We start from the raw sequence: 20,057 nt of genomic DNA on the forward strand, positions 1-20,057 counted from the left end.
GAAAACTCATTTAAAAAGAAAGCCAAACCAGGATTGAATGCCTTTTAAAATTCACCCCTAGAAATAAGGCTTTTAAAACATAAAACATCTACAAAAAATGCTCTCCTTCAAACACTATTCCCCTGCCTCCATTGGGTGCCATCAGTCAGTGACTGCCCTGAGGCACACAGTGGTGACTGCTTTGGTGGTTGCTTTTTAAAAATCCTTTTCAGTGAATTGTCCTGATATTTCTGAAGCCATCCTACCCCCTTCCTTAGCAAGCCTCCCTAGCTTACCCCTACTCACTGCCTCAAAGGAAAGCAAAGCCATCTAACAGGAAATCACCATTAAAAAATGAGCTCAGCAGGGTCCCCAATTCCATCCTCATCCCGCCTGAATTCACAGCAGGCATTCTGACAAGCACCTCCGTAATCACACAACAATTGGAGAAATCAATGAAGCTCTCTCCAAGGGGGAAGATGCAACAATCTGATGATGAGCAAAAAGGCACTAAGAGCACTTGCTCGTGTTTAGACAAAAATGAGGCCATTGGGTTTCACAACAGAGTCAAGGGACAGAAATCCAAGGTTCACTGAAGAGAATTTTCATGGGGAGATGAAAAGACTTGAGATGCCAAGAAGCCAAAAGCTACAGAAAGAGAATACCAAGCCTTTAGGCTACAGAGAACAGAGGATGACAGAGCAATAAGGGGATCCTGGAGCTCATCTAGGCTACCCCACCAATGGACAAGGGAGGAACTGAGAAGAGAGAGGTGGAATGACCTGAGGTAACCTGATGAGTGACAGGCAGTGAAGCTGGGTCAAGCACCCATGTCTCCTCACTCCTAATCCAGGACTCTCCACACCATCCTCAATACCAGTTAGGAGAGGGAAAAAAATGAAAGAAGAGCCCAACAATCTGACTGCTGGATGACCACAGGAACTGTGGCGGGGATGGCCTCTGGGATCTCTGATTCTGTGACTCATCTCAACCTCTGGAGGCTGGGCTGGCCCAAATGACACTGAGAGTCACCACACCACAAGCACATGCTCCTGACCCCTACCCATCTGGCATGCCTTCAGTGAGTCAGAATGCTGCTGATGCTATAGCTGCCTCCAACGGGCACTACCCAAACCAGAAATCTCTAGTTCTATGGAGAACAATCCTCAGATCAACAGACCCTTCTAAAAGAAAATGGGATGACAGAAAAATATGACTCGGAAGATCCAGGAATTTTTTATCTTGTTCATTTTTTTCTTTTAAAAACCTGAACTTGGTTCTTTGTTTGGTGAAATAATGTTGCTTAGTCTAAGGGTCAAGGCATCTCATTCCACTGGCATCTTGGACATTTTCCTCCACATCATCACTCAAATGCTCATCTGCCCTGCTTTTTTGATCCCCACACTGTCATAACATACCTTGAAAGAGCCTGGATGAGTGATCATTCTTCCCTAAGTGGATAACTGACTTGCCAGGAGAGATATCAAACTTGGGGAAGGTCTGGCTCCAAGGCCCATGACGGGCTAGGCACTGTACAGACTAACATATCACACATTCCCTTGGAATTCTTGGTCTCTTGGTCTGAATCCCTAGAAACTAAGTAATGAACCCTTTAAAAAAGCTATCTATTATTAAAAACATGCATTAAAAGCATATCCACTATTGTTTACTCACGACCTCTACTATAGTAGACAGAAAGATATATTTGCTCCTATCATTCTTCTCTTTCACAAAATTGGACAATCTTTGGTGCTTTTACCAGCCTCTTTTCTTCCTCTCAGAAGACCTGATTATCTAAAGGACGCTGGTTATTTGTCTGACAAAGGTCCAAGTAGCATGGAACAAACATCCTCCTAAATAAACCTCTGCTTTTCACCAACTAATACTGACTCGGTTTGGGTATGGGGAGGGCCTCTGAGGTTTGCAGATCAGAATCTGACTGACTCAAGGAATCCAGCCCAACACAGCACACAGTGATTCCAAGGTTAATCCAGAAAAGCCAGAGAGGTTCTACGAGTATGCCACAGTGGGTGTCAGACTAGGATCACAGATCCTGCCAAGGGGACCCATGCGTGAATTAAGTGGCCGACTGATTGTCTCCTGAGCCTTTGGTGATCCAGGACCTGTCCAGACATCCCAGCTGCCTTTCTGAAGGGCCATGGCAGTTGCCATTCAAGCTGCTGACAGGTAGTATATTGGTTTACCTTTATGACCATGGTCTTCACCCCAGGAGTTCTCTACTCTCCATTTTTCATATGTTCCCTCATGAGCAGCCTGAAAAAAACAACAAAAACATAGATAGCATAGTGAATAGTCCTCAAATGCCATGGTAATGACTGTTTCTGATCCATAGAATGCTTTATCCCATCTAAAAATACATACTGGAGATCTGGCATTGCCCAACTTGTGCCTAAGACATGACCAAATCCCAAAGTGCTAAAATATCCAGGTTTATTCCCACTCGAGGGTCACCACAAAACCATTTCCCATCCCTGGCCAGCAAGCCACCAATTCCTCACACTGGTTCAAAACACAGTAGGAATCCTGCTAATTCCAAACAAAGAAGCAACTCTCTTTTGGCCTCAGTTTCCTCATTTGTAAAATGAGCTGGGGAAGAAAATGATGAACCACTCCAGTATCTCTACAAGCAAACCCCAAATAGGGTCACGAAAAGTTGGACCTAACTGGGTAACAACACAGATCCTCTTTTCCCACCACTGTTTTAAATAAATAAACTCAGCCTTTCATCCTCTTTAATGAGGAGGCAAAGTTCCATCAGTCTAGCACTGGCCACTTACTCTTTTCTCCAAATTAATTCCCATAATATGGTAGAGAACAAATGGAAGGCTCCCCCTTTGGGCAAATATTTTTCCCCATCTCTCCCTCAGAAACTCAGACATTTCAGCAGGATGCACAGTTCCTGACTTCCTCATCCACCAATACCCACTCAGACATAGACTTCCTCTGGGAGGCAGGGATTTCCCTCCCTGGAGCCTGACCTGGGGGTCTTCGTCAGACACCAGGAACCCTTAATCCTATGTCCACGTCTACTGTCCCCTAAGGGCCCTTACTAAAGGCTCATTAGGAGTCACGCTCTGTGTTCTTGCTAGCCTTATGAATGCTGTTTATAGGGGGCTGGGGCCATCCTTCTTGCTAATCCAACTTTGCCTCTTAGACATTTCTATAATTGTCAACAGCTAAGCCTCGGAGATGCCAGTTAAAGACCCAACACCCCTCCTACCTTTCCTTTGCCAATGCAAGGCCTGTGGACAAGTCACTGATAAATGACTGACCTCTCCCTGAGGAGCAGCCTGAGTTTTCTCATCTGTAAAATGAAGGGATTAACCCCAGATGACCTCTAAGGTCTCTTCCAGCTTTAAATGGAGGATCCCAAGAAGGTCTCTGTGCCAAGCTCTCTCCGAAGGAGATTCTAAGATAAAAGGAAGGTCCAGAACCCAGGCTGTGAGCGCTTCAGAAGAAAGCGAGGCCAGCGATGGAGCTCTTGGCATCCATGCTCACTTCGGTGTTCTGCTGTTCAGTAGAGTGCGCCACTCTTACACTCATTAGGATCACGAAATACAAGCGTGGAAGATGAGCTGGGATTCCCCCATACAGCCATCATTCTAATACCAGCCACCCTGCATTATGTGTGTGTGGCCAGTGACCTGAGTCACTCAACAGACGGGGGGGGGGGGCTGGAGGTGGAGGGGAACTGTCAAACTGTCAAACTGTCGGAGCTCTAATGCAAAGTGGAGACCAGGCAAAGTAGAGAAGCCCTCAAGGCAAGCAAAAGAAAGTGTAAAAAGCTCTTTGATCTTTAGATGTGTATACAGACATGAGCGCACACACCAAAAATCCCCCTTTACCCAAAAGCCTGTATTAGGGAGTCATAAATCCAGTGAACTTTATACGACAGCATGTCCAAACATGTAAACGTGAGCAACTTATTCCATATTTTATTCATGAAAAATTCCTTCCAACCTCTTGCTTCTAATGGCAAAAGACAGCTCTTACTTAAAACCTCTTCTCAGCACTGAATTCTATGTTCTTCTGTGTAACCCAAATGTTCATCTACTGTTTCAGTCATGTGATGCCCCGTCTCTCTGTCCCACTCACACGCACGCACACACACACACACACACACACACACGCACACGCACACGCACACACGCATGGACGCTCACACATCACCCAGCAGGGAAACACACACACGAGCGAGGCCCGGTTGTCCCTCTGCAGGGCAGGACTTTCCATTTTCTTTTAAGCCTGAAGAAATCAACACGGAACCCAAATGCCATTGTTTTCTATGGATCTGGGCAAACCAAGGCCAGAGATGCCACCACCAGCTGGGAGATCCATTTTGCTAGGATTGTTTGGCTTCCCAGCAACAAGTTAATACTGAAGAAAAATCTGACTTCAAAATGACGGCTGTCATAAGAGCTCTGCACAGGTCTGCACAGAGGAGCCACAACTGATGACCTGGTAGGATTCCTGGGCCACCCTGGAGGCCTCCTTACTCCCAAACAGGCCTCTCTCTCTCCAGTTCCCTGAGGCCTAAAATTCCACTACTAAAGCTTCCTTCCTTTGGCTAAAAGCCTCTTATCTCCTATTAAAACACAGAAGCTCTGTCTAGACACCTCAGGCTTCATTCAAGTCCTTTCCAGCTCTGTGGAGCAGAAAGGGCAACCAGAGGTGGCCTGATTCTGCCACTAACAAGCTGTGCCATCTTGGACAAGTCGTTGGCTGGGCCTCAAATGCCTTGTCTATAAAATGGGAGGAAGAGGATCGATGGTATCTGGGCTCTCTTCCCAGTTTTATCATCCTAAGCAAGATGAGAACTGAGGGGGCAAAAGGGTGTGCCCCCACCCAAAGTCATTGCACACAATCTTCCCAGAGAGTAGATGCTTTAATGACCAAACCAGAAGTTGCAGGATGACTTGAGGCCCACTGGGGGAGTTCTCAACTAGCAATTATAGACACTTTCTTACACAGAAAATTCACTTTGTTAACTTCATCCTTAATAATAATATTGTAACAATTCACCTGAGCTCAATAGGAACGAGGTCTCCGAGTATTTTACTAGCCCAGAGCCCAGACAGCTCTTCTCTCTGCACACACGCCCCTAAACTCCTAGCGTGGGGGTGGGGCCACGCATCTCTATACCCCCAACCTAGCCTGGTGTCTTGTCCATAGGAGCACTCACAAAGAGGCAAGCAAGCAAGCAAGCAATCCAATAGATCACTCCTAGTGAAATAAGTGCAGGGTGCCTCCCACTCCTACCTCTTACCTTCCATATACATACACATACATACATATGTACACACACATACATGTATATATATTTTAAACCTTTACTTCCTAGTAATATCAATTCTAAGGAAGAAGGGCAAGGACAAGGCCAGTGATGGCAAGCCTATGGCACGGGTGCCAAAGATGGCACATCAAGCGCTCTCTGTGGGCATGCAGCCACCCCCCCACCTCCCACCCAGAGTTCATTACTAGAAAGGCAGAGGGAGTTGGCAGAGCTGCTCCCCTCCTCCTCTCCACTGAGCCTGGTACATATTTTTTACAACTCCTACCCCTCTGCCCAGCAGCCCAATGGGAGCACTTTCTCCCTCTTGTGTGGGGTAAGGGGGAGAGCGGGGTGCACCTGGCATTCGGTGTGGGGGCAGGCATAGCATTTGGTCTGGGAGGTGGGGTGGGGATGGGGTCCGACACTCCATCTCCAAAATGTTTGCCATTACTGGGCTAGGTGATTGAGGGTAAGTGACTTGGCTAGGGTCATACAACACAGAGAGAAAAATGGCTAAGGCCAGATTTGCATCCAGGACCTTCTCCAGCCAGGCCTGGAGCTCTATCCACTGTGCTACCAAGCTACCCCTCCAATATACTCTTAATAAGATCACATATCACATATTTAAAGCTGAAAGAGGCATTAGAAACCAGAGGGGATCGGGGCAGCTGGGTAGCTCAGTGGATAGAGAGCCAGGCCTAGAGACAGAAGGTCCTGGGTTTGAATATGACCTCAAACACTTCTTAGCTATGTGACCCTGGACAAGTCACTTAACCCCCATTGCCTAGCCCTTACCACTCTTCTGCCTTGGATCCAATACACAGTATTGATTCCAAGACAGAAGATAAGGGTTTAAAAAAATGAAAGAAACCAAAGAGGTGAGTCCAAGCCTCTTCCCAATTACAAACGAGGAAACTGGAATGAAGTCTGGTTTATTGATTTGTCCATGGCCACACAGCATCCAAGTGTCTGAGGCAGGACTTGAGATCCGGTCTTCCCTAGTCCAGTTGCAGTGCCCAATCCAGTGCACCCCCTTGTTATCTATCCAATAAAAGGATTAGGAATAAAAGCAATCAATTCTGTGTGTGTGTGCGCACACGTGTGTGTCTGTCGGTCTGTCTATCTCTCTCCCTCTCTCCTAGTACATCCTGGTTATGAGAAGGCTTCCTCAGGAGAAACAACTTTTAGACAGGTTCATTTGGAACAATGGATTTCAGAAACAACTTTGTGTTCTGGATCCCAGAAGATTTTATGGAGATATAAATTGCTTTGTTGCCCACTCCCCTAAAAGCCCACAAGGAACCAGTGATGGGCATAAAGGCCCTTCTTATTCTATTTTAGGAAAATTCTGAGGCACTAATAAAAGAAGGGTGAGTACAAAAGGGTCAAAAAGGCCAGTATGTCCTGCACACTCCATACAGTGCTTATTTTAACTCTTTGAAAATAAGAATCTTCTCCAAGGCCACTTCCTAGCCTCTTGCAAATCAAAACCGTCTGGCCGCTGGGGGAAGGCCGCAATAATTCCTCCCTTCTGGCCCAGATTCCACCCCTCATTTCGCTGGAAAATTTCTATCTGCACTTTCTCTGAGGAACCAGTCAAGCCCCAAGTGATACAGGTGTGACATGCTGCTTGGAAGCCGACCGTTTCCAGCTCATGAATGAAGCTTGGCCAGACAAACAGGCTATGGGAGAATTCAAATCCATCTGTACAAACACTGCTGACTGGAGGGGCAAGTGGGTGGAGGGGCCCCGGGCATACCTCTGTGACAGCCGTGAAGGTCATGGCATGGGTCATCAGGGACTCGCCAAATGTCAACCGTTCTGCTTTGTTCATGTTCTTCAAGGAGACACCAAACACCAGCTCATGGTCATAACTGTAAATGAAGCATGTTTAAAAAAAAAAAATTAGGTCCCCCAAGGAAAGGAGCATCACTCCTTGAAAGCCCCAGCCATTCCTTGTGAGGGGCACACAGAAGGCAGCTTGTCACTGGAATACAGTTCCCTATGCCATGTGGGGGATGTCCAAAAAACAAAACTAAATGGGTTTCCCTAAATCTCAAAGCGAAAAAAATCTGTAGACAGCGTGTTCCAGTATATTCAAAACCCTGGCTATGGACTGAGTCTCAGTTTCAAATCCTGATTCTGACAGTTACTCCATTATGCTAGACAAGGCATGCCTCCCCCCTCCAGTCCAATTTCCTCATCTGTACAATGAGCCTGCTCTCTGGCTTCTGAGGCCCTCCTCTCATGATCTGCCAAGTACTTAAAAAACCTCACCATCTGTGGGACTCACAACAGGTATTATCGTGAACAACCTTCCCCATTTTATAGATGAAGAAAGACACTCAGAGATGTCCCATGGTCAGCAAGGATGGGACGCAGGACTGGAACCCAGGCCTTCCTGACTATGAAGGGAACAGCATAAGCATGCACAATGCTCACTCTAGCTTCTGCTCTGTTCTTTTAGGCTCTTGGGCACAGCTTCTTAACCAGGGGGTCCATGAACTTGGTGGGACTTATTTTAGAACTTTTTTTTCTTGGGATAACCAGGGGCAGTTAGGTGGTTCAGAGGATGGAGAGCCAGGTCTGGAGACAGAATCCTGGTCCTCAGTTCAGATCTGGCCTCAGACACTTCCTAGCTGTCCAACCTTGGATAATCCACTTAACCCCAACTGCCTAGCCTTAAGCACTCCACTGCCTTAGAACTGATACTTCATATTGATTCTAAGACAGAAAGTAAGTCATAACTGTAAATGAGGCATGTTTAAAAAAAAAAGATTGGGTCCCCAAAGCAAAGGAGTGTCACCCCTCAAGAGTGTAATAACAACAAAAACTGTAATAACCATATTTTAATAAAACTGGTTTCCTTTGTAATTCTATGTATGTAATTTTATGTGTTTAAAAACATGATTCTGAGAAGAGGTCCATAGGCTTCCACAGATCGCTGCCCAAGGGGCCTATATGACACACACACCAAGGGCAAAAGCCCTTGTCTAGAAGATGGAGGAGGACGAGGTAACGTTCTCTTCCAGGAATCAACATCTATGGATGAGCCTGTCCATTCCACATCAAGTCCACAGGCCAAAACCATGAAGTGACTTTCCAATTAACTGCCTGCACTCACATATGCATGTCACTGATGCCCAGCTTGCCATTGAAGTGTTTTCCAACATCGCAGCCAAACCATACAGCCTATAAAGAAAAAAAAGGAAGTTCAACACAGACTCTTATCCCTGGATCCTCCTAGCCCCCTGGTGGTGAACCTATGGCACACGTGCCAGAGAGGGCACCCAGAGCCTTCTCTGTAGGCAAGCATTCTGTTGCTCCAACATAAAGAGTTCGCCAGATTTTGTTGCTAGAAAGCCAGAGGGAGGGGTGCCGGGCTGCTCCCTTCCCCCTCTCCAAAGGCACCTGAGGACATTTCTCACATCACTGGCCCCTCTAAAAGGTTCACCATCACTATCCTAAACTAGAGAAGGAAAATGGAGAAGATGTATAGTCTACAGGGAGACACACAAAGTCAACACCCACCTCTCCATCTTTAATGGAGGCTGCAACCATTTTTTTCAAGAAGTCAACGGGCTGGTTGTTGTACAGGGTTTTTCGGCCACCAACCATATTGCTCAAGTATTCCACAGTGTACAGTCTGTTGTACTTATGCTGACTCCGAGGGTCATTCACCAGACAAATCTAAGGGGACAAGGACATCCTTATCATAACATAAACCAAACTACGTTAAGTTAGGCCAGCCCATCCATTCCAGGCAAGCTACAAGCTTGTGTTAGCTACAAGCAAGTCACTGCTCTGACATAAATAACCCCAAAGTACACAGACACCACAACCACATAGAAAAATAGCATATAAATCAATGAGAAGGAACATTAAAAGGAATGGAAAGCTCCCAGAAGTGGCTTTCAATTTGAAGAAAGAGATATGAGTCTGTTCTTTTCAACTTGGACTCATGTGAGGATTCTACCTATTTAATTTGGGCAATAGCTTCCCCAAAATAATTCTTTTAAACAATAAGCCCTGGTTGTGAGACAAGGAGACAATGGCATTTCTTTCAGAAGCTTGCCTTCAAGTTACAGAGTAAGCTTGACATCTAGCTATGAGGTCATAACTAAGAAGAGAGGCCAACATTGCTATCTTCATAAGAAAGTCCAAAATGATGAACCCCAAAGGGGACCACTCTTCAGCCCCCAGTAAGAGAGGATTTCCCCATTCATACTATTTTTGGCCTGGGAACAATTCTAGCTCTGAGTCAAAGGAGCATGTGGAAACAGAACTTGGGAAGGGCTTGACCACCATAATTAAGTGTGGAATATACCTCAGGAGTTAGTTAAAAAACAAGTCTCCTTCATATAAGGAGAGCTGAGCTTCTGGTCCTGTACCTGCCCTCTAGTCAATGGCCAGTCACTACTAGCAACAGTCCCCAACCTTGTCCTGCATATTGAAGAAAGGTTTGATATGTTCTCTGTAGAAATCCAAGGGTGAGATGGGTCCAATCTTATGGTAAGTCTTATCCTTATCTCGATACTCCCAGGTGAATTTCTCCGGTGGGGTGCCCAAGCAGATACTGACCACTCGGAAGACCTAGTAGGGAGAAGAACAACAGATGAACAGTAGTCAGGAGGCAGCACCCCTCTCACCACTGTGGGAACCACAAAGAATTTAAAGATAAAAATTCAAAACTAGACATTTTCAAGGAAAACCAATTTCCCTCCAAAAGGCAAGGTCCCCACTGGCACTGGACATGAACCAATTCCTGACATTTCAAATAAACCCTCTGAACAATGCTCTTTGGATTGTCAAATACATAACATCCAGAGCTTGCCTTGCCAATGTTTTCTAAACCAAGAAAACTGGCTTCTCCCCAGAATTGTGTCTCTGCCTCTGTAAATCACAAATAATGATTTGTATTTTATAAATGATTTCCTTCCCCCTAAACATCAGTTTCCCTTGATTGTTGCAGGGTCTCCTAGTCTTGGAAACTCTAAACAGTTCTAATAGTTCAAGTGGTGCCCACTGGCCAAGGCTCATCCAAAGGGTGTATTTCTACTGATGACGCACAGTCTTTGACTTTTCCTCTGGACTCCCTAGAATCTACCTGGCATGGTTCCTCTCACTATTTTTTTTAAGCCTTACCTTCCATCTTAGAATCAATACTGTGCACTGGTTCCAAGGAAGACAAGCAGTAAGGGCTAGGCAGTCAGGGTTAAGTGACTTGCCACACTCAGGATCACATAGGTAGGGAGTATCTGAGGCCAGATTTGAACTCATAATCTCCCAAGCCTGGGCCTGGCTCTCAATCCACTGAACCTCCTAGGTGCCTCTCCCCTACCCCCCACTTTCTAGAGAGTTGTGAACAGAGACTTGAGAGTATGGGATGAAAATTAGATCAGAACCAAGAAGGAGGCTGCCCAGACACCCCTCAATTTCATCCATCCTACTTTAGTAAAATAAGCAAAGTCTAATGTCTCCCATGTAACTTGACCTTATACTCAAGGGAATCCTTAACTCAAAAATCTGATCTCTATCTTCTACCATCTCATCTCAGCTCTAGCCTTTTTTTCCAATTTGCCACCAACTCTCTTGTCTCTGCCCAGCTCAACTGACTGCTTTAAATGTCTATCAGACCCACCACTTTTACCCATCCCCATGGCTGGGACATTCATCTGGCCTCTCCTCACTTCCTTCCCTCACTGCTGGCCATGCACTAAGTTCTAGTCCTAGCTGGCATTCAATTGAGCCCCTGACCATTCAGTGTCCTGACTATTTTCAGTTCTATAGATCTCTCCTCCCTGATAAAACTGTACCCTGCATCAAACAGTACAATGTGGAGTACAAGGCAAGTACTTGGTAATTTTTTCAATGACCAGGTATCCCTGACTTCATTCTTTTCCCCTTTTCCTCTTAGCACATCAAGAGAAACAACCATTTTCATCCTATCCCTCCTCTCCTCTAATCTAAACTGTCCCATCTGGCTGATATCACCTTATTTATGAGATGTGATTGAGCAATGCAAACCCCTCACCATAACCCAGACTGGCCTTCTTCTCTCCTAAATCAACCAAGTCTTTTATTTCTCACTTCCATACATTTGCTTTTCTCAATTTCTTTCAGTCCAGCTAAAGTCCTGCCTCCTTCAAGAATCCTTCCCCACTCCTGCAGCCATGTTCTCTTATGCAACCCTGGAGCTCTCACACTCAGGAACCAAAGAATGTCCTCTGAGGACAAGGACCACCTTTCTATTTCACTCCTGGCACAATGGAGGGTCATAGTAGGTATCCTACCAATACCTGATAAGACTAGGACAGTTGTTGTCTCATTCAGCAAAAGATGGGGACTTGGCTTTCCTGCCTCATTATACATGTATAATTTTCATAAAATCCGAGATTTAAAATTTTGAGAAAGCATTTCAGGAAAAGAAACTCGCTACACCTCCCTGAATCAAGAAAACGAATTGTTTGAAGAAAGTGCCATAAAAAAGCCTCCACTGCATCAGAAGATCCAGAATGAACTTTGTTGTGGAACTGATTGAACTGAAGGGGGTTGAACACATTTATTCTGAATGTAAACACTTATGCCAAAAGGGATGCTCCCTAACTGGCTTTTTGTCAATACGCCTAGCAAACACTGGTTTTGCTCTCTCTCTCTCTCTCTTCTATTTCCCTCTTATCTCTAACTATTGTAGTTTCCTCTTATAAAATGCAATAGGGTATGCATCTTTACCTAGAGGATCTTTAGAGGTATAAGCTGGTTATGTTAAATGATTCACTGGGGAGACTAGTCTCCCAAAGAATCACAGAGGGGATTGCAAAAGGGAATTCTTTATTCTCTTTGTCTATTTTGAGTTAATCAATCACGAAACCCCTACTTAACACTTTGTTAACCATCAAGTAAGAGAATTCACAAGTCACTTACTTGGAGAGCTCCACCCTTTTAAACCAATCAATCAGAAACTTTTGAATCCTTTGATAAGAGTTGACACCTATATAACTGGAAATCTGTTATCCTAAACACTGCATTTCCCAGGAGCCCACTGACTTCCTGTTGTGTACATGGTGACATAGACAGGCAGATATGGTGGGTGGGGTTCCTGGTCTCACTCTCTCTTTCCTTCCTGGGTTGCAACTGTGGTGGTAAATGGGGTTGATTAGCCATGGGCCCATGGTTTTTATTTTGTTACCTTTTTATTCCTTTATTTCTAATGATCATTAATAAATCTTACAAAATATAAATTTTTAATATAAGTTTTTACACACCTTGAGAGGATGAAAGGTGCATCCCACAGACACTACCTCCCTGGGCAATGCTAGGCAATTTGGAAGCTGTGACTAGCCCCTGTGAAGAGGGGAAGGGACAGGAAATGACATGGGAAAAGGACTATAAAAAGTCCTGAACTTCTTTGGCTAGGGTCTTCAGCTTGGTGACCTGTCTCTTGGAGGTGACTTTGGATTTGGACCTTGGCTTTGACTTGGAACCCTGGCTCTTGGACTGTTTCTTGGATGAGTGAGTAACTGGCCTTCCTTTCCTGGCTTCTGGAGAGAGATTAGTTCCAGAGAGACCGTCTCCTTTGGAGGAGGCCTTGTGGATGGAAACATCGGATCCTCCATTTGAGACAAGCACAGGAGCCACATTTAGTGTGTTAAGCTAGGCATCTTCTCTATCCTCCTTTACACTTCTCTACTTTCATACTTTCCAACTCTTTGTAATTAAAAAGCTATTAAAAGTTCTTTTGACTTGAGCTATAATATCTTTTAATCAGTGACCATAATATTACCTTAGAATTCTCATATTTTAGTCAAAACCCTTAATTTAATTCCTTATATACAACAATACTCATTCTACATATCTGGCAGTTTCCTCAAACAGAGACACATCACTTAAGCCCAGAGGTTCAGCTTCTCCCTACCTACATTAGTTGTACCTAGTATTCACATGCTGTCCCCTTAATTACAATGTAAGTTCCTTGAGGGCAAGAGCTACTTCTTCTGCCAGTCTTTCTATCTCCAGGGTTTAGCACAGCACTTGACATATATAGGTGATCAACAGGTTACTAGACACTTGCTGACTTCCTGACTGCCTAACTGGTGCATCTCTGACAAAAACAATATGATATGAAGCTGGATCTGCCAAGACTTGGATCCAATACAGCATTATCATTATGGGCTGTGTGTAAATGAGAAGCAATGGACAATGAGTACAAAATGCCAGTTTCTGAGGCAGCTGGATGGCCCAGAAAGCCAGGCCTGAAGAGGGGAGGTCCTGGATTCAAATATTGCCTCAGACACTTCCTAGCTATGTGACCCTGGACAAGTCACTTAACCCCCACTATGTAACCCTTACTGCTCTCCTGGCTTGGAACCAATGCTTAGCATTGATTCTAAGGCAGAAGATAAGGGTTTGGGGGGAAAAAAAGTGCCAGCTTCAGAATTAGAAAAACCTGAATACAAAACTCATATCTAATACACATAGGCTAGGTCAGTCAAACGACAAGCATTTATTAAGCACCAAATGTGTGCCAAACATCATGCCAAGTACTGAGGAAAGAAATATAAATAGAAAGAAAAAAAAATCCCTCCCCTCAAAGAGCTTCCATTCTAATGGGAAAGCAAAATATAGAAAAGGAAACTAAAGGCCTGGGACTAAGTAGTGGGATAAGTCATGATTGATTTTAGAATTGATACAATAGAGATACCTGGAATGACAGAACCAGGTCTTGGAACTTCCAATCTCCACCCTGCTCAGGGTAACAGGATTTAGGAAGGGCTGCAGCAAGGGATCAAGATTTAATTATTTGAGAATATGACCTTCAACAGACATGTGCAAAGCCACAGACCTCTGGGCGGTCCTGGTTAAGTTAAGCTAGAGCCACCATTGGCATAGGGAAGACATGGACAGTGATTGGTAGATGTGAGAACTGAGGGGAGGGAACTTGGATGGTTTCCTTAAAGATAGCGGGGTCTGAGGACGAGAGGGGTTGGTTGGAGAGGTTTTGCTCTGAGAGGTTGTGCTCTGAGAAGTTTGCTCTGAAGGAAGCTGGAGGTGGAGGCCCCCGAGACTGTTTCTCAATTTTGGTCATGTGAGTGATAGGGACTGATCTCTTTTCTTTGCCTCAGCTATCTAAACAGAAGGGGTATTTAAGCCTCCCTTCCTCCCTCCCTCCCTCCCTCCCTCCCTCCCTCCCTCCCTCCCTCTCCCTCTCCCTCTCTCCCTCCCTCTCCCTCTCCCTCTCCCTCTCCCTCTCCCTCTCCCTCTCCCTCTCCCTCTCTCTCTCTCTCTCTCTCTCTCACTTTTCTTCCTCCTGTTTGTAATTAAACTCCATAAAAGGTTGACTGCTGACTTGAGTTTTCATTAAGGAATTACATAGGTGAATTCCTTGGCGACCTTAAATTAATCTTTTAAATCTTTTAAAGTGATTTCCTTGTCACAATAGCCCTCACAAAGGCATGGCAAAGAAAGTCCAAAGTGGGATCTGAAATGGAATGAGGCATGGTTGGCCAGGAACTCTCCTTAAATAGGGGCTCTGGAGAAGCCATCCAGTAAGAAAGAGAGGCCAAAGGGGTAGAGTATAGTTTCAAATGGTGAATTTCAAGGGTGGAGTGAGGTTCCAGGATGAGGAGATTTCTGAGGTATGACAGAGATAAGAATAGAGCCTGGAAAGGAAAGAAATGTGATCCTGGGCAAGTCATTCATCCTCTCAGTGGTTCAGCCAACTCTTTAAGAGGTCACTGCAGGGAATGTGCTTAGCTCCATGGACAGACTCCTCACCATTTCCTTGGCCAATGAAGTCACAGATTGGACTTGTTAAAAGGGCCAATTCCATTCTTTCGCTCTTCTCTCTGGTAGTAAAGAGCATAGTGGCACCCACAATACACTAGCATTTTTGTCTTACTCTAATAATAGTAACCAGTAGCAGCTGGGGAATTCTATTATTGGGTAGCCAAATCCCCTTTCCCTTGTTGTTTTTTTTCAACTGTCCAACCATCTTCCCACTCCCACCCACTCACCCCCAGCTCTCCTTCTACAAGAAACCAAGCTGGTTTTAATGTCTCCATTTCAGAAAGGCAGATACCATCCATGGGTTGGGTTGAGAACTGCCAATCTACCCACAATAATCACCCTCCCTCTTGGTAGCAGTTAAAAAAAAACAAAAAACACTGTAACTTCTGTGGTCTCCTCCTGTCTCTAGGGTGATTTTTTATAGTACTTGTGGGATATTTAAGAGGGATCTTTTGGCTCCAAGTAGTACTAATCTAAATCATCCTAGATAAAAGAGTCATTCTCTAATTCCCTGTTCTATGGGTTTCCATAAGCCAGTTTCCTAGTGAGATAGAGGCATTAAAAATCAATCTCCTTTGTTGTGCCAGAAGCCTGGGTGTGAAATATCCCTCTCTTAAATGCCATTCTGTGAAGACCATGTGTGCCTCGGCTTGAAATCCAAGGCAGGAGAGCAAGCAAGCAGCTAAGAGTCAAGAAAGAAATCATTTGATTTGTGAATCCAATGTACACGTACAATGGATAAATGGATGGATAGTCAAAGGCGTGAAACTTCTGAGAGATATGCAGGAAAAGCATCTGTTCTGACATCCATTGTACCCCATGGACAGCAGGAGCCAGGATTAAAGGCATTCACTGATTAAGTGGGGGATGCTGGGAAGGCTGCTGGACCTGGAGATCCCCAGCATCATTCAGAAACCTCAAGAAAAGGTAGGTTGTGTGTCCACAGCTTATGGGGGTTCAGTCATCCTAGAATAAAAGATTGAAACCCAGAGAAACCACTGTTGTTCTCTTTCATTTCATTTCGTTCTCCTCTTCTTTGGGGCTCCTTCCTTTACCAGGCTTGGCTAGCTGCTTTATGAGCCTGCACAGCTGGCCTTTGATTTTGGGCCAGACCACCTCTGAGCTGGCTTTAAAACAACAATTCTTATGGGTAAAGACAAGATGTGGGGGCATCCCCCGTTGGCCACTGAAGCTAAGCTGAGATCATTATAGATAATGAACCCTGCTTAGTACTGGCACGGGACAGATAAGGTGTCTTTACTCCAAGCCAAAGCTGAAATCAGTCAGCAAACACCTACTGTGCCCCTCAGTGCTAGGCAATGGAGATACAAAAGGAAAAGGAGCTTACAGTCTTATGAGAGAAGACAAATTTTAATAGCTTAAAATAGCACTAAAACTTTTGGGACACCCCGTAGGTACAAAAGAATACCTATAGGTTACAAAACGAAAGCAAGGGAATTGAGGAGAGGGGAGCTACGAAGGCACTGGGAGCCAAGGAGATCAGGAAAGCGCAAAGAGGAGACGTCTTGAACCAACTGTAATGTATAGGACACCAAAATTTGGGAACCCCGGACAAAGAAATAACTTAGAGCATTCATTAGAGCTGGAAGTGTTGGAGGGTGTGCATAAATTAGAGAGGTGTGAAATAAAAGGGATTACTTGCTTAACAACTTTTCATCAGCCCCACCAGGCACTGCAGTAGTTAGTCAGCTCTTCGTTATTTCAGAGCAATTTACTAAGCCATTGACAATTGACCTGAATCAAAGAGAGGAGACCTGGGTTCAAATCCCAGCTCTACTGCTTCCTGTGCAATCTAGGGCAAGTCCCTTCACCTCCACAGGCCTCTTCATAAGATGAGGGGTTGGATTAGACCTAGCCTCCGAGGCCCCTTCCAGCCCCTGCTCTATGATCCTATAGCTTAGGCCCAGCCCAGGCCTCGAGAGAGCACACATTTGCCCCAAAATGTTTCTGACAATACCACGTGGCAAACATGATTGATGTTGCATTATCCACAGGGGCAGAGGATGCCTTGCCTCATGTTCAGAGAGCCTGCTAAGGTTTACAAAGCAACCTTTTCATGACCTGCTGTTGGGCCAAGCTAGGAGTCATTCTCCTTCCCTGTAAATGAGGAGCTCCCAGCAAAGAAATGGAGAAGCTGAGCCTCAACCTCAGGCTTCTGCCTACTAATTCGGGGCTCAGTCCACCACCCCATTCTGCTAAGAGAAGTGTGGAGAACACAAAACTCAACCATCACAGAGAAAAAGATCATGGATTCCTATTTTTGGGACCCACACAAATTACAGGTGTTGACCTAAGCTTCAAACAAGGGGGAAGGACCTATTGGGAGAGGGCCAACACCATGAACCGGGCCCTTCTTAAATTCCCTTCTGGCCTCCCATTGCGCTCCAAGGTCTCTCTGAACTCACTGAGACCATCTTGCCTAAAACTTGACTACCGCAGGTCCCCTGGGGCCCGTCTAACCTTAACAAACAGGGCAAATAGGTAGCTCAAGTGGATAGAGAGCCAGGCCTTCCTAGCTGGGTGACCCAGAGCAAGAACTTAATATCAATTCTAAGATAGAAGGCATTGATTAAAAAAAATATATTTTTCTCTTTATCTCTGTCAGGATAAAGATAATTTTTTCAAAGGAATTTTTTATTTGCAAACTAAAGGATAATTAAAAAATGTGCATAAAATTAATGAGTACAGTGAGTTGAGGTTTGGGCCCCCAGTTCATTGACTTTGAACATTCGGCATTCTCGCTCCCACTTCTGGTACCTGGTACCTATCCTAGAGTCCCCTTTTTCATACTTTCAGCCTTCTTCTTTGAAATTAGGCAATTAAAAAAAATTTTTTTTTTGAGAAACAATCATCTTTATTGTTGGGGAAAAAATGTTTGTCTTCAGCCTTAAGACTTCCTTATTTAGTCCTCTTCTCTGTGCATGAGTTGAGGCAGAAACTCAGGCAGACAGAGAGAAGGAATACAAGAGGGATAAAACTGGGTCCAGCTATAGTCAGTTGTCTTTCCCCTTCCCCTAACAGCCTGTGATAGGACTAGGACACATCATTCCTAGAAACCAAGTTTGGCAGGAGCATCACCCAGAAACACAGCATGGTGGAACCTAAGTTTTCTAGTCAGAAACATGTAATCAATTGTGGTCTCATTCAGGACTCTATAGCCATCTTTAAAATTCACAATTAAGCCAGATTTTTCCGGATAGCACAGGTGACAAAAGTACTGGGCTTGGAAATCAGGAAGACTTGGGGTTCAAAACTTGCTTAGAATATTACCTAGTTAGGTAACCCTGAGAAAGGCCTTGCCCTTTCTTAGTCCATTTTCTCACCTGTAAAATGGAAATATTACCAGTAGTCCCCACCTCCCAAGGGAGGACCAAATGAGATGACAAATACAAAATGTTTTGTAATCAAGTGGGGAATGGTTGAACAAGTTCTCTAATTAATGAATGTGATGGAGAACTACTAAGCTGTAGAAACCTGGGAAGGCTTGCATGAACTGCTGCAAAGTGAAGAAAAGAGCAGACCCAATATAATAATGATGATTAACTTTAAAAGATTCAGTAATTCTAATCAATGACCCAGAACAATTCCAAAGGACTCATGACAAAACACATTGCCCACCTCTGACCAGACTGAAGTATATTATCTTATGCTTCATTTTCTTGCAACATGGATTATGGGGGAAATTTTGTTTTGTATGTCTAAACATATCTATAATGGATTTTACTTTCTTGACTTCTCAATGGAGGAGGAAAAGAAAGTATTTGGAACTTTAAATAAATTTTTAAATAAAGTTTGCCTCGTACTTTATAGATATTATCTCCTTTCATCACAACAATCTTGAAAGTTAAATGCTATTATTATCCCCATTTTATAGATGAAGAAACTAAGTCAGAGAGGTTATAAGTGACTTTCTCAGGAAGTGTCTAAGGCTGAATTTGAATTCAGATCTTCCTGACTCTAGGCCTTGTAACACCTGGATGTAAGTCATTTAATTCTTTGAGATTCCATTTCTTCATCTGAAAAATAGAAAGAATGATCTCTATTCTTCCCAGAATCCCTAGTTTCTTTCAAAACTTGGCTCAAATGCCACCTTTCTTGATTCCCCCAGGTACAGGTGCCTTTCCACACAAAATTCCATTGGATTTATTTTGCATATAAAAGCAAGTAGGAAAAATAAGGGCAGCTATGTGGCACAATGGATAGAACACTGGGCTTGAAATTGAAATCCTCCTGAGTTCAAATATGGTCTTAGACACTTACTAACATGTGATCCTGGCCAAGTCCCTTAACCATATTTGCCTCCGTTTCCCCATTTGTCAATTGAGAAGGGAATGGCAAACTTCTCCAGTATTTCTACCAAGAAAACTCCAAATAAGACATGACTGAAAAGACAAAAATACGCCAACACTGTCTTCCCCAAACAACTCAAACTTCCTGAATGGAGGGACTGTTTTCTGCTCTGCTGTGTTCTCAATGCCTAACACTGCCCTGATATCTTGCAGAGTTGTAAGAATCAAATGAGAGAATGCATGTTGAGCATTTTGTAACTGTAATGTGTGAGGCACATCTAAGCTATCAGTAATATGGAAAGATAATTCATGGAAAAGTCCCCCGTCCCCCAGCCCCGGTAAAAGGGGGGCACAGAGGTCCTCAGCAGAGACAGGGAAGGAGCTGCTAACATGACCACGAGTTGTTTTTCCTCTTGAGTGTTATCTCTGGGCAGCCTGACACTGGAACACAACTACTCCCTCCCTCGAAAAGAGCTGAGCCTGTCATCACTCACACTGTGTACAGGATAGTATGAGCTAAGCTGAGAGAAGAACGAGAGAAAGAACAAGGATGAAAATGAACTCTGTCGGGCTGGAGCCCCCATTGAATTGGGAAGATTAGCACCACCGCCTTCTCCTCAAATCAGCCTGGAAACCACATCCTACCCTTCTCCATTTGGGGGCATTAAGGTTTTAGGGGCATAGGGGGA

At 44.4% G+C, this 20,057-nt stretch overlaps 1 protein-coding gene across 1 annotated transcript in view; it reads right to left on the reverse strand.

Moving 5' to 3' along the window:
• The window catches only part of BLMH (bleomycin hydrolase), a 49,682-nt gene that overhangs the window by 13,069 nt on the left and 16,556 nt on the right, over positions 1–20,057 (reverse strand). The window contains exons 7-11 of the mRNA XM_007485725.3: positions 9,710–9,865; positions 8,804–8,962; positions 8,397–8,464; positions 7,032–7,146; positions 2,184–2,253 (exon numbers count right to left, since the gene is read on the reverse strand). Coding sequence (XP_007485787.1) covers positions 2,184–2,253; positions 7,032–7,146; positions 8,397–8,464; positions 8,804–8,962; positions 9,710–9,865 — 568 coding nt within the window. The remainder of the gene's footprint in view (positions 1–2,183; positions 2,254–7,031; positions 7,147–8,396; positions 8,465–8,803; positions 8,963–9,709; positions 9,866–20,057) is intronic.

This window comes from Monodelphis domestica, chromosome 2 (assembly GCF_027887165.1).
Source record: "Monodelphis domestica isolate mMonDom1 chromosome 2, mMonDom1.pri, whole genome shotgun sequence".
Classification (NCBI taxonomy): Eukaryota; Metazoa; Chordata; class Mammalia; order Didelphimorphia; family Didelphidae; genus Monodelphis; species Monodelphis domestica.